Raw genomic sequence first — 14,369 nt, forward strand, 5'->3', positions numbered from 1 at the left:
AATTTTCCTAACAGGGTTGGCTGGTTTTTAAACCAATGGTTCAACAACTGCCACAGTACCATCTTTAACAGATGATTCCACATATGTATGTTCAATACTCAATCATGCAGCTATAGTAAGAGGTGTTAATTAGACTTGAAATTGCAAAAACTCTGGTAAATAATAAAAACCGGTTTAGACCAAAAAAACCTGGTTTTTCTATAAAAACCGTGGATTTTTCCCAACGATGTTTTTTAGCCACCTGAGATAAACTCAATAATCTCCAAAAAAACTCAACCATGCTTTGGACAGACCTTAATTCTTGATGTAATAATACACTTAAATTCATTAAATGCCCCAACATCAGAGCTCCCTGATTAACAAGGTTTGGCTTGATAAACACACATGTACCAAAATACAGTAGGTACTCCTACCATAAACCTTTGCATAAATTACGGAAAGAATTTATGTAAAGATTTGCTTTGTACTACGTAAAAAATTACGTGTAACCTAAAACATCCAGTCGATTCTCAAGTTCTCAAATTTGTAAGTTCAAACCAGCAAGTTCTCTAATTTGATTAAATAAGGAGAGTCCTCTAGTTGGCCTTAAAATATTGCTTTCCCTCTTGTCTCACTTGAGAGAAAAAACGACGTAGAGAGTATCTCTCACATTTAAACTAATACCCTGGGTCATAAGAGAACGTCAGGTGTGCCGATGAAGCACAGAGACAAATTAGCTGCACAATTATCGGAAACGCCTGAAGACAGTCAATTGGTGCAATTGTTACAGTGTCTATCCACTAAGCTGGATGTCATGAGTTGGTGTCTCGTTGAAAGCATTTTTTCATCCTACCCACTAACCCTGGTTTCGGACAAACGAACGGATAGACAGACACTGTTTTTGATATAGCCTGTATATAATCTCTTTGTCTGTCTGTTGATCATCTGTCTAGTTATAGCGATAAAGTTATAGCAACAAAAATCACCTTCGTACTGGATTTGAACTTGCGAGATTCAAATCACAAGTCTGCTAACAAGCTCGCAGAACCACCAGGTTTAGCCACTCTTATTATTCCCATCGATCTTACCATATACTGTATTTTGGACACTTATAATGAGTACATTGGTATTCCAACTGATGTCTAAAGCAGTGAAAGTAAAGGAAATGACGATGATATTTTTCTAACGATTTTTATAAGATTATTACAATATTTAATTGAAAAATAATTATTCGATTTTATAAGATTTTATGAGAATTAGCTATAAGAATAATCATTCGAATTTACAAGATCGAAGTATATAGTGACCAATGGTGTGCAATATATGTTACGGTTATTATTTTTCTAAAGATTTTGTTGATGATACTGCGGCTGTGCCCGATATCGCGGTACTGCCAAGCTGTTTTTAATATCTGCAAAATTAAGTAATAGGCCTACATTTTCTTATAGACATACATCTATTTCTATGACCAGCTAAAATCTGTTTAGACTTTAAAATTCAGCATAATTTTTTTAGATATAAATTAATTTTACATAAATCTAGATAAATATCACAACTTCTTGATATAGGTTGCTATGACCAATGATATACAGCCCCCCCCAGCCTGTGTATATTACACAGAAGCTTTCCATTTTACTTCTAATATTGCATTTCTCCTATTGCAGGGGAGAGATATAAACAATCTTTTTCTTTCATTGTTGCTTTTTGTTGTACATAATAACACCCAGTACATTACAGCTACCATTCCAGCTACCATTGCAGTTCTCCTATTGCACTGCAGTGCCATTTGACTGCTAATATTGCATTTCTCAACCGGCAGTACCCTCTCTTTTTCCATTATCACTTTGGTCGTGGGCTGTATGACAGGGTAATTTCTAGTTAATATTACCTTTTGCATTTTTTCAACTCTTTCAAATTGTTTTTTACCATTACCTTTTTTTTGTAATTTCAAATGAGCCATTTCATTCTTAAATGTGCTGTTCCACTCCAATTTCTGGTTTTTTCTATAGTTCGATCGTCTAATCTGTAAAAGCTAAATACTTTTCACGAGGACTATCGTATTATCTTAAGTAAGAATTGCCTCTACATTCTCTCTGTTCGGTCAAAATCAAGAGGTCGGCCTACCAGTATTGCACATCAAATCTTTAAACACAATGAGCTTCTTTCTGCTGCAACAGTAACCTTTGATATAATAACCAACATATTGACGATTTTTATTTTGTTTTCTCAGTTCGTATTAATTGTATCATTACCAAATAATTTTTCATTGTGATCATAGCAAAACAGACTTTATGCAACCTTGACTTGCTAATTATTTCACACAAACACCTTTACAGCTGTTTTATTTTTTCTCTTAATTTACTTGAACTGCACGAAACCCTTTTTTCATGATATGAAGTTTGAAAGTTAGCATGGTGACTGTTGTCGTATGGCAAATAAAAATATTTTTTCTGTGCAAATACTTTTTTATTACCTGGGCAATGCCGGACATTCAAATAGTAAATTTATTTTGTTGTTTTACTTTATTTTAGACATGCAGTTTTGATCTTTTTTCTTTGCAGCATGAACTTTGCAAACTAAAAAAAGTAGAAACGTTGATTTAAATTGACATTGAAGTGCGATCATCGATAATACCAGAGGTACGGCACAGGCATTAAATTAAAAAGTCATGTTTAATTTTTTCCTACTTAAAAGGCAAAAGGGGTGACTTTTGGACAATCTTAGAATATATTAGGCACTTAACATGTATTTAACGGCTCATATAACGTAAAATCTCAATAACATCTCTATTTACATTGCAGAAGCATCTACTGTACCAGAGTGACCCTGCATATTCTTAGCAACCCTTATTACTCAGAGCTAACCAAAAAAGGGGTTCAGTCAATCACCTTATATGGAGGAATTACAGCAGCTACTAGTTACAGCTTGGCCAAACCAAGATATAGTCGTTTAGAGACAAAGTGTTGAGAGACTCACAGGAAGCTTGGTTAGTGGGGGATTGTTGACTTTTCTTCCAAAATGTTCTTCTTGAAATTGTAGAAGGGAGACGACTAAATTGGCCAAGCTTTTATTTGTGACAGGCTCCCCCGCCTGAATGTACTAAAAACACGACAAATATACGATTGTAATAATCTAACAAACTCCATCACTAGTGTTACATGCTACAAATTTTTGAGCTTCGAAGTGGTGGTTTTAATCGTAGGAATGAGTAGAACGTATTTACATGATAAGCAGAAGTGGTCGCACAACTCCCAATTGTTCAAAGCTGACTAGTTCACATGCTACGAAGAAATTGTAGCACAAATCCGTGTTTTATATATTAGTCTGTTGCGCTTTTATCTACAACGGGGCGCATGTTTTATCTCGCGGCTGATACTACTAAAATGCGTCTAAGGTCAAATGTCAAAGCGTGCAGGAAACTTTTCTTTCAAATTCGGAATTAATATTTTTTATTTCGGAGATATTTTTAAAACACATGCACTAAAAACACAGCTGCGTAGAGATATTGTAAGGAAGTCACTAATGAAGATGATGAAAATCCAACCTCCGATCACAAAGATTTGTGCAATAATACGAATATTGATGTTTACATCATATCTGTACTTCGCTGTTGATACGATGTTTTTAAAAATACCCACCCCCTTCTGAAACGGAGGTTTGAATCGTTTTGAAGAATCGACGCTGGGTAAAAGCCCTGCAGAAATGACAAAAAATCGTGTAATTTATTTTCGAGAATTCATTAAAATCAGTATTCTATGAACATACATAGCTCAAACTTAAATTTATTTATATAAACTAAATCTTTTGTACATAAACATTCATTTACATTGGGTACTACTACAAAAAAATAAGTTGCAACTATGTACAATTGTCTATGTATGAAATGCTTAGAAACATTCCTTTCGAAAGAGTCAATGCCATAGCGTAGCTAACGCAAGTAGCGTCGTCATCGTCCTACCTATCCGTCATTATCCTCAGCTACCATAACGATCACTTTTTTCTGTATATTCAAAGTCTTCAGAGTTTACATTACTACCATCATCTGAATTATTATCATACTGATCAGACAAAAAATCACTAACGATCGTGGGATTAAATAAATTATTACTTATTTGTTTCGAACGTCAAGTCGTATGTTGACTGGGTTTCCAACTTCCATTTTTTTCAGAGGAGTCGCGGTTTATTTAGCTTTTACCAAAAAGCAACGCTTCTCAGATAATCGTTTCATATTGTTACATCGACTAACATCTTGTCAATAACATTTAAGTGTTTATATCTTTTGTTTGTTGTTACTGGGCGACAACTTTATAAACATCTACCGAATGAAAAGTCGTTCCCTCCCGGAACCGATAAACGACATTTTGGTCGTTTGTCCAGCCAAAGGATTAATCATAAAATTTTTGAAAACTCTCTATGCTATACTTGCAATGAGAAGCATTGAAACATTTTGAGATGATAATGGACATATTATTAGGCTGGCATTTGTTAGCTTAAGGTCCTTATATTTTCAACTGTTATCAGCCTATCTACGCAAAATTGTCAATATAGAATTTTGTAAACACAGATCTAAGGACCTTTACTTTTATTATATATTTACATATTTCAATGACAATTCATTAATCAGTGAGATGACAGTGTTTGAGTTAGAAAAGTTAGCAGGGTTAAAGCTGCTTGACTGTATGTCAGCATTTCAACAACTAATTCACTTGTGACTTGAGTAGTATAAATGGTTTCAAAACATGTTAAGCAAACTAATTCACTTGTGACTTGAGTAGTATAAATGGTTTCAAAACATGTTAAGCAAAATATCATTTATTTTTACTGAAGCAGTGTATTTGCAAACAATTGGGTGTTTTAAAAAAGAACTTAACAGTTGACTTGCAACAAAATTCACATTACAGTTATTTTGTATCAAAATGTGCACCATGTCTTACTCTGCTGTGTTGTAGGTGCAAAATATGTGGAAATATGATTACAAGCTCAAAAATGAACAGTTCACCGCAGTCATCACGAAAATGCCATATATTGGAACCCCTCTCCTAAACGGCCCAAATGGGACATAGAGGAACACGATGGCTTCTATTTACACTTTCATGCAACCTCATCCGTTGAAATATTTTCACAAATATACTTCATGCTTGCAATAAAACCATGTCTATTGTCCTTACGCATCGATATCATCATCATCCTAATGCTGTTACTTTGAGCACTGATATCTCAAAACCTACCGAAAAAATTCCTTCAATTTTTTAACCTTAGCTCTAAGGAGTGCATATCATCCTTTGATAAACATGACAAGCCTGTTGGTCACCTATGATAGTTAAAAAATGTTGCAGAAATTATCCACGCTGTTTTGCAGGAAGTATGGGGCACATGATCAGATTACGACTAAAGGATTAGACCAAGCCGAAACGAAACTGTAAAGTAGTGAGCATCTATATTTGATACGGGCTTTTCGATGTAACCCGAAGTGTTTGTCATAAACTAGTGCTACGAGATGTCTTATATTGAGCCTTTTACTGGCCTTTCAATTCACGTGATAACATCACGTGTCAAAGCAATAACCAAAATGTTTGAGGACATCATCAAAATAAAGAGATTCCAAACTATGGCGTTTTCATGATGGCTGTGATTAACTGTTCGTTTTTTAGCTTTTAAGAGCTTGTAATCACATTTCCACATATTTCGCACCTACAACACAGCAGACTAAGACATTGTGAATCTTTTGATACTAAATAACTGTAATGTGAGTTTTGTTGCAAGTAAACCTTTAAGGAAAAATATGTGGGCCCTGCATATATATGTGTAGACAGTTTTAAAAAATTGATTCCCATTGAGTAAATGAAACACCTACCTCTCATGACAACATCAAACTGTAAGTTTGATAGCAAACTAATTTTTTTATTTGTCACATGATCAGCTCATGTTCAAAAATAACTTAAGAAGTCTTTAAAGCGCTTGTGGCAGGTCAAGAACAACTATATTGAAGTAATGCTGCACTTCTTTTGCAAAGTAAAAAATTAATTGGTGATGGTTTCAAAATAATAAGACCGCGACAAGTTTTCAAATATTTATTTTATTACTTAAAATGCCAAAAATGTGAATTTCAATGAAGTAGTAGCTAATATGTTCTGTATATACTGTCAATCCTCCCAATTCAAATGTAAGTATGTATATCTAGACAAAATCAACGGTTATATCTCGAGGTAAAAACTTGACCAATCACAGGTGACATTTAAGACAATATTGATTGCATGCTTGTTAGTAACACTTTCGAGAATATCTATTAATAATTGGTTTTTAAACTCACAGCAAATGTTACAGGCTAATCCGATTCAAAACAATGTGTGTTGACCGTTAGTCATTGTCACGCGCAAACTGAACCAAGTAATACAGTATGACCCTGAAGTAAACTACAGCTGATAAATAATTTTCAGGAAAAACTTAAGAAAAAGTAAGAAAACGAAAATGTAAAAATGCTCTTACCCCATATTCAAGTGGTTTACGCAACCAGTCATGTTTAAAAGCAAGCCACATGTACTGTCATTTTCTATATGACCGAGCGGTCATTCTGCCACCACACGATTTGCTAGTTTATGGTCAATCGTACAATTAATTTGCACCAACACATTATGTGTATACTATACTAGCGTAAAGACATGCAGACCTAGGGCAATCAAAAATTGGAATGCAACTTAGTAAATGATACAAAATCATCGCAGACGAAAGGAAGTTACCTTTTTGCAGTTGCGAGTAAGCCAGCTACGAACACTATCGAAATGGGAGACTGTTTCAGGACATTCAAAAAATCTTTGATTAGGGGCGCCATCAAACTTTTTGATGAGAGCCATCCTAATCTAATGCTCAGAGCGGTAATTCAATAGCGCGTTCGCCTACGTTGTTTTCTTCATTCAACACCGAATCTACGAAGTGCGTTGTACACGTTGACCTATATAAATATAAAATAACTAAATCACATCTATAAGACAACACCAAAAGGGTATTTTGTCATTATATGTATACTGTGAACTAAGGATTACTCGTTTTTAGAACAACTCACAATACTATTTTTACTCCCTATCACGTAACATTGGTTAAATTTATGTTTTTAATTTTATTAATAAAAAAATTTAATTGTGAAATTATAACGCAGTCAACTTAGAACACAAACATAATTTGTTAAATTCAATTGCTTGTGCTCTTGTGCGTATCCGTTTCCGAAAATATCGTTGGAAGTTGTGTAAATGAAAGCTTATACATACAAACTCTTGAAAGAAGAATTACGTATAGTTCTAACATAGTAAATCATTGCCATCATTTTTAAGGTTTAATAGGCTGAAGTATTATATTTAAATTAAAGCATGGACTCAACACTGTCGGTAATTATATGTTTCTGTATCATTTTCTTGTTGGCTGAGGATGCGTTTGAGCGCTGCTGCTACATGCGTTGCTAATACCATTACAACATTTTCACTCTAATGTGAGGTACATTTGTTGCAATTAATTACTTGTTGGGTTATAAAAACATTGTCGTAGGTGTAGCTAATTAATTTTACTACTCTGCCAATTTGGGTAAACACTTAGGTAATCATTTTTACGCCAACAAAGTATACCTTGTCAAAGCTAATATGGAACTTTTGCCTTCTATGTCTAAGGAGTTAGGCGTAGCAAGCTCATTCATCTTATTTTTAGAGTTACAATTTTTTTCGTAAATTTTCAAATAAGATTTAGCAAATCTATGTTGTAGGAGCCTTCACTATATTCTATCAAAGCCATTTTGGTGATGGATAATGATGGCGCCAGGATAGTGTCCAAGGTATGTGTCCAAGGCCTAAGGTCTATCATCAATGGATATTTTCAATAATTTAGCAAATGGTTTCACATTTTTCAGTAGGTTTTGTTGGTGATCTCTTTATTAATAGGTTTTTGTTGTAGTACTTTGACAAATCTTTTCCGACTATAAAGGAACAGAAAATGTTTGAGAAAAATCTCTTTAACAAGACCCACAGAGCTAATGGTAAGCGTATCATTTTGGAATGATTCTGTCTGCAGATAGAAATGCTGCTGTTGAATTTTTTCACCTTGCTGTATGCTATAATGATACCCTTTTCTTGTATTTGTTGTTTTTACTGCAGCGGAAATTGTGATGTTTGAAGGCTTGACTTGTGTGTACAGAAGCAGTGTTGATCTATTTTTTTACGTTGTTGGAAGCTCAACAGAGAATGAGGTGAGTATAACATTATATCTATAAGTCAGACGTCATTGTCATACAGATATATAATTCGTTACCCAAAATATTCAGTTTTTAGTTTGCACACCTAATTTAACTATTAATTATTTATTTAAATTATTGCCATATCTATCATCATATGTGAACATTCAAATAATTTTATTTATATTTAAAAAGTTAATGTTTGAGTTACATTGTGATTATTACATTACATTATGGTTGCAATTTAAGAATTGTCTGCATAGTATCTATGACACTAGCTGCATGTGTGTCCGTCAATATGTTTCAGCTCAGGATGATAACTCTATTCACTTCCAAAGTAGTTACTTGCTTCTGTGATAGAATCTATTATAATAAATCTATTATACATCTCTGTATTTTCTTTGAGAGTATTACTCGTAGCTCCGGTGGTCAATTGAAGCAGTGATTGCTTTGGGATCTCACAAAGATTGTTTTGCACAAACTTATTTTGCTTTTGACTAGATGGTGACGAGATATAACTTGTATGTAGCTTGTTTGCTGGACTAAGAGTGCATGAAAAGTGTATTGTAATCCCTGTTTGTGATGTAAAATCATTCAATTGAAATATTTTGTTAAATACCATAATTATCATCTCGGCAGTGTCCAGTCTAGGTTCTTACAAGTGTGTAATACATAATTTAATTGTAACATTTTCTTAGCAATTATAGCTTTGGTGATGTTACCCATGGGTAGAATAAAACAGTTCGTATTCTAGCTAATTTTTATTAGAGAAAATGGCATTTTGTGAATTATTTTTTGCATGCAGGTTTTTTTGAAATGCAGTTCGTTTAAATAATTCAATGAAGTCAAGGTCGGGATTATCACGAGATGATTTTACAGCTTGTTTAAGTTTAATCTAAATGGGTGTCAAATCATTTCCTTAATGCCACCAGTTTTATTGTATATGCAGTACATGCTTGCATTCAATCAATCTGCCAATGTCCAGGACACTTCATCTTCTAAATCATCAATAGCAACAATAGCAACAATGGAGAACTCAGTCTTTTGTGTTTTCAAATTGTCAGCCATATTTATTGCTTTGCGATGTTATGACTACTCTTTGGAGTATTAGAGTCGATCTTTTATGACCAACTTTTTTCCATAAGCAATATTTTCTTGACAAGATTGATATTTTCTCAAATTGTGTCCAAGTTATCGATTTAATGTATGTCAATATTTGCTGGCGCAATGGTAGCCCATGGCAACATATTTTTATAGATCTAATATATCGACTTTTTGTCAGTCTAATTTGAGTCTTGAAGAGTGGCTCTATGTTGGAGCTGAAGCTATGTAAATTTATCTTTTCACAGACTGCTATGATTGTTTATTTTGCTTGAACGGTTTAGAATAGGAGTTGAGCGTTTTGTGTCCTAAAACTGAAAATGCTCGAGTGTGACATTGTAAAGAATTATCGTTTATACCTTGTCTTTCAGCTCTTGCTCATGAGTGTACTCAACTGCCTCTTTGACTCGGTCAGTCAAATGCTTCGAAAAAATGTGGAAAAGAAAATGTTGTTAGATAAGCTGGACAGCGTGTTTCTAGCAATAGATGAAATTTGTGACGGAGGGTATGTACTAAGTAACTGTCATGTTGGAATCTCAGTCATATTTGCAGAGACATATGAAAAATATGTAGTTGAAATGTAAATGAGTTTCCTTTTCAAGTAGCAAAAATTGTTGTTTTGAAAAATAAATGGAGGTAATATAGGATTTTATATTCAAAACTTGTGGTACTACTAATGAATTTACAAAGAGAGTCGAAAATAATCGATTTTTAGCCAATTTCACATGCTTAGTGTATCAGGAAAGTAGTTTGTTTGTTTGTTTATTGTATATAACACATATAATGTGTATAACAATGCAAATGTATATAATGGTCACTTAAGAATTATTCATGAATAATCAAAGATTGTTGAGACTGCATGCATGTGAAATGAGACTCCTTTTCTTTCACCTCATAATTAATCATTGTGTTTAATTTTCCATTAGCTGTTAGTAGTTGATGCCTCATTTTTTTTTCATGAGAGGACAACTCTATTCCTAGAGTTTCATATAACATTTACTCATTTGAAGCATATTTTTATGTAATGTAGTAATGTAAGCTACATTAATGTAATGTAGCTTACAGTAATGTAATGTAAACTGTATAGTTATAGCTGCTAGCTGTATAGTTATAGCTGCTAGCTGTATAGTTATAGCTGCTAGCTGTATAGTTATACTGATTCTAATTCACTCTAATCATTCAGCTTGAATCTAATGCTATTCTTCAAACTTGCTTTAGAATTCTTTTGGAGTCGGATCCTAACATAGTCGTGTCGAGAGCGTCAGTTAAGCAAGATGACCTTCCTCTTGGAGAGCAGACTGTCTCACAGGTACGCGTCAGCTTTCCCTATGTCAGAGTTAAAGTCGTGTTTTATGTAGTAGTTATTACTAACATCGTCACATCCGCATTGGTATAAACATCGTCACATCTGCATTGGTATAAACATCGTCACATCTGCATTGGTATAAACATCGTCACATCTGCATTGGTATAAACATCGTCACATCTGCATTGGTATAAACATCGTCACATCTGCATTGGTATAAACATCGTCACATCTGCATTGGTATAAACATCGTCACATCTGCATTGGTATAAACATCGTCACATCTGCATTGGTATAAACATCGTCACATCTGCATTGGTATAAACATCGTCACATCTGCATTGGTATAAACATCGTCACATCTGCATTGGTATAAACATCGTCACATCTGCATTGGTATAAACATCGTCACATCTGCATTGGTATAAACATCGTCACATCTGCATTGGTATAAACATCGTCACATCTGCATTGGTATAAACATCGTCACATCTGCATTGGTATAAACATCCTCACATCTGCATTGGTATAAACATCCTCACATCTGCATTGGTATAAACATCCTCACAATGCTACTGTAGTTGTAGCCAGTCAATGTGTGATTAATGAATAATCTATGCTATACTACTGCAGTAGTGTACATTAACTCGATGTATTACAAATCTTTTTATGATAAATTTAGTGCAGTAATTATATAGAAGATTGTCCATCAAGACTCGCGCGACTGTCGTCTATACAAACAACATAATAATTTGGATCATCATAATCACTGTTTATAAATAGCGGTTGTTCCTGAACAAAGGTGTTTGCGGTTACATAATTTTGAGGTGAATAGGCTTAAAAATAAGCATCAGGCCTCACATAATATTTGGAAACTTTCTAATTCATCAAAAGAAAGATAAAAATATTTTCACGTTTATTGAATCCTTTGCCCAATTTAATCACTGCTCTGCAGCCACTAGACGACACAAAGGCTATTAGACAGTACTAAGGCTATGAGACCATGCTGAGCTATTAGACAGCACTAAGGCTATTACAGAACTGAGGCTATTAGACCGCTGAGGCAATTAAACAGGGCCGAGGCAATTAGACAGTACTAAGGCAATTAGACAGTACTGAGGCTATTAGACAGCGCTGAGGCTATTAGTTTTAGACAACGCTGAGGCTATTAGACAGGCGGGAGGCTATCAGCCTCTGAGCTGCCTAGTAGCCTCCAAGCTGCCTAGTAGCCTCCGTGCAGTCTAGTGGCCTCACTGCTGTTTAATAGCCTCAGCGCTGTCCAACAGCCTCAGCGCTGTCTGATAGCCTCAGTGCTGTCTGATAGCCTCAGTGCTGTCTAATAGCCCCTGTGCTGTCTAATAACATTGCAGGCTTAAACCCAAGAGGTTTAAGGTGTACATATACATATATTAGGGTAAACTAATCAGGTTATGATAATAGCAGCCTGCTGGAAAAATAAGAACAAGTCTCAGTTATGTATTAATATAATTCACATTATTACAACGGAAAACATTCCAATGTTGTGGTGTTTATCTGAATGGTCCTAGTTGTGGGTTTTATAGAGACCACATAATCTCAATACATAAGTTAGTGTCCTTACTAAACACACTTTATAGAGACCACATAATCTCAATACATAAGTTAGTGTCCTTGCTAAACACACTTTATAGAGACTACATAATCTCAATACATAAGTTAGTGTCCTTGCTAAACACACTTTATAGAGACTACATAATCTCAATACATAAGTTAGTGTCCTTGCTAAACACACTTTATAGAGACTACATAATCTCAATACATAAGTTAGTGTCCTTGCTAAACACACTTTATAGAGACTACATAATCTCAATACATAAGTTAGTGTCCTTGCTAAACACACTTTATTTGGTCATTGAAGAATCCTCTGTTATTTTTCACAGGTGCTGAGCATTGCCAAGGAGCAAATAGGATGGTCGCTGCTCAAGTGAGGCGGCTGGGGCTTCTGTCATTAACATTTATTTGTAAATATAGTCCCTAGTAAATTTCTAGCTGCTGGTTATAAGCAACCCCGTGAGGTCTTTCACCTCTTTACTCGTATCAACTATTTATTATATTGGTGATCTTATACAGGATAGTATTCTTGTATGTACAAATACACAACCACTATTCTCTCTTTCCTATTCTCATGATCAACATTCATTTTTTGATATTTGAATTTTTCTCATCATATAAGTAGGTACTTCCGAATAGACACAGAAAACCATAAATTGAGATTGTTCTATCCCTCATATAGACATGTAGACGGTATGACTACGATATATACTTTTGGTGGTTTTAGAAGATAGGTGCAGCAATGCAATAGAACATATTGCGCAAATGTTTTTGTTGTCGACCTGTGGCAAAGTTAGCGAAAGGATTAAATCGATCTGTGTTGTTCCCACAAAGTATGGCAACTTTAAAGCTTCGACATGCTCAAAACATCTAGAATTTACCATTTAACAATCAATCGTCTCTTCCTGTTGAATCTTCATCATTGCTGGCCAGTCGTGAAAGATGGGAGTGCGCTTGTGGAAAGCTCAAGTTGAAAATTACATCGGCTTATTTCAACTTTTCCACAGGATTCCATAAGAAGCCATAGATCACATAAAAGTAAATGTGGAACTGTCACAACCCCAGACTGAGAGTAGGTACATAATGGTCACATGACACAGTCATGTGACCATTATGTACCTACTGGTCACATGACACAGTCATGTGACATCTGAATGGGCCATGAGTTGAATAAGACATGTAATTTATTAGCTTTTTAAATGCTGTTTAACTAGCATAAGGCACAGCGCTGCTAGTCACTTTACTTGGCGTCTCATTGGTTAACTTTAGAACCTTGAAGAATATTTTAGCAAATTCAATTGAAACCTATATACATGTCAATGCTTTGAATTTCCCAGGCGCTAAAGTTCATCTGTTTGTGGTATCCTACCATGAGAGGAGTTGCTATTGGCTTTGTTTGTTTTACTTGAAATCATAACAAGATGACGGAAAAAGCAAAGAGCGAGTAGGGCCCATATGCGCAGTAGCATGGCTATTCGAATTAACAGGTGAGATTGTTAAGGAAGAAAACGTAGATAGCGGAAGCAAAAGAAATCAGAACAAATCTACTCCAGAGAGCCCAGCAAGTACTGCTTCAAAGCAGCCCTAAAGCCATAACTATCAATTTTCCGTAGGCAAGCCATCTATGGCCACTGGTTTTTAGTTGGTATAGTTATTTTATGGGCAAAACACAGGGTCTTTTTAACAAAGGAGTTGATGGATTATTAGGGTTTTTATGATATATTATTCTAAGCAATCACTTCTGGATGACCAAAATGTTGTTAATGTAGCTCATTGGAGCATTTCCCACAATTCCAAGCAACAAACTGTTTTACTGTTAATTAGAGTATTATATAAAAGCAATAGAGGCATGTCTGGTAAGATCAATGAGGCCTGGTAAATAAGTTCCAAGCTTTGTTGCTGTTGTTTTGCTCAATAATTCTGTGTCTTGACCAGTTTAGTGTACTATCTATTGTTTTATGCTATCGTTTAAACTAAAGTTCTGTGCTATCCGTCATTTGTATGCTTTGTCCATTCATGGAAATGGTTTTTGTTACTCGAAATTTATTTTGTGGATTTTGAATAACTATAAAATTAGATTTATCAACAATCAATGTTTAGTTTGTTTTGGTCACATCAATTTTTATCGCGTCTAGTTCTTTGTTTATTATAGCTATATCTTTATTCGAGTTTTTAATGGTA

At 34.6% G+C, this 14,369-nt stretch overlaps 2 protein-coding genes across 3 annotated transcripts in view; one reads left to right on the forward strand and one right to left on the reverse strand.

The window, feature by feature from the left end:
- Positions 1–6,883, reverse strand: part of LOC137409961 (SWI/SNF complex subunit SMARCC2-like) — a 27,902-nt gene extending 21,019 nt beyond the window's left edge. For both annotated transcript variants that reach the window (XM_068095605.1, XM_068095606.1), the window contains exons 1-2: positions 6,717–6,883; positions 2,956–3,078 (exon numbers count right to left, since the gene is read on the reverse strand). In XM_068095605.1, coding sequence (XP_067951706.1) covers positions 2,956–3,078; positions 6,717–6,830 — 237 coding nt within the window. In that variant the 5' untranslated portion in view covers positions 6,831–6,883. The remainder of the gene's footprint in view (positions 1–2,955; positions 3,079–6,716) is intronic.
- Positions 6,884–7,204: 321 nt separating this feature from the next.
- On the forward strand, positions 7,205–12,750 carry LOC137386001 (coatomer subunit zeta-1-like). The gene is made up of 7 exons (XM_068072644.1): positions 7,205–7,358; positions 7,727–7,795; positions 7,915–7,996; positions 8,115–8,206; positions 9,664–9,797; positions 10,511–10,601; positions 12,518–12,750. The coding sequence occupies exons 1-7, from the start codon at positions 7,341–7,343 to the stop codon at positions 12,563–12,565; spliced, it is 534 nt and encodes a 177-aa protein (XP_067928745.1). The 5' UTR covers positions 7,205–7,340; the 3' UTR covers positions 12,566–12,750.
- The last annotated feature ends 1,619 nt before the right edge of the window (positions 12,751–14,369 follow it).

This window comes from Watersipora subatra, chromosome 1, assembly GCF_963576615.1.
Source record: "Watersipora subatra chromosome 1, tzWatSuba1.1, whole genome shotgun sequence".
Lineage (NCBI taxonomy): Eukaryota > Metazoa > Bryozoa > Gymnolaemata > Cheilostomatida > Watersiporidae > Watersipora > Watersipora subatra.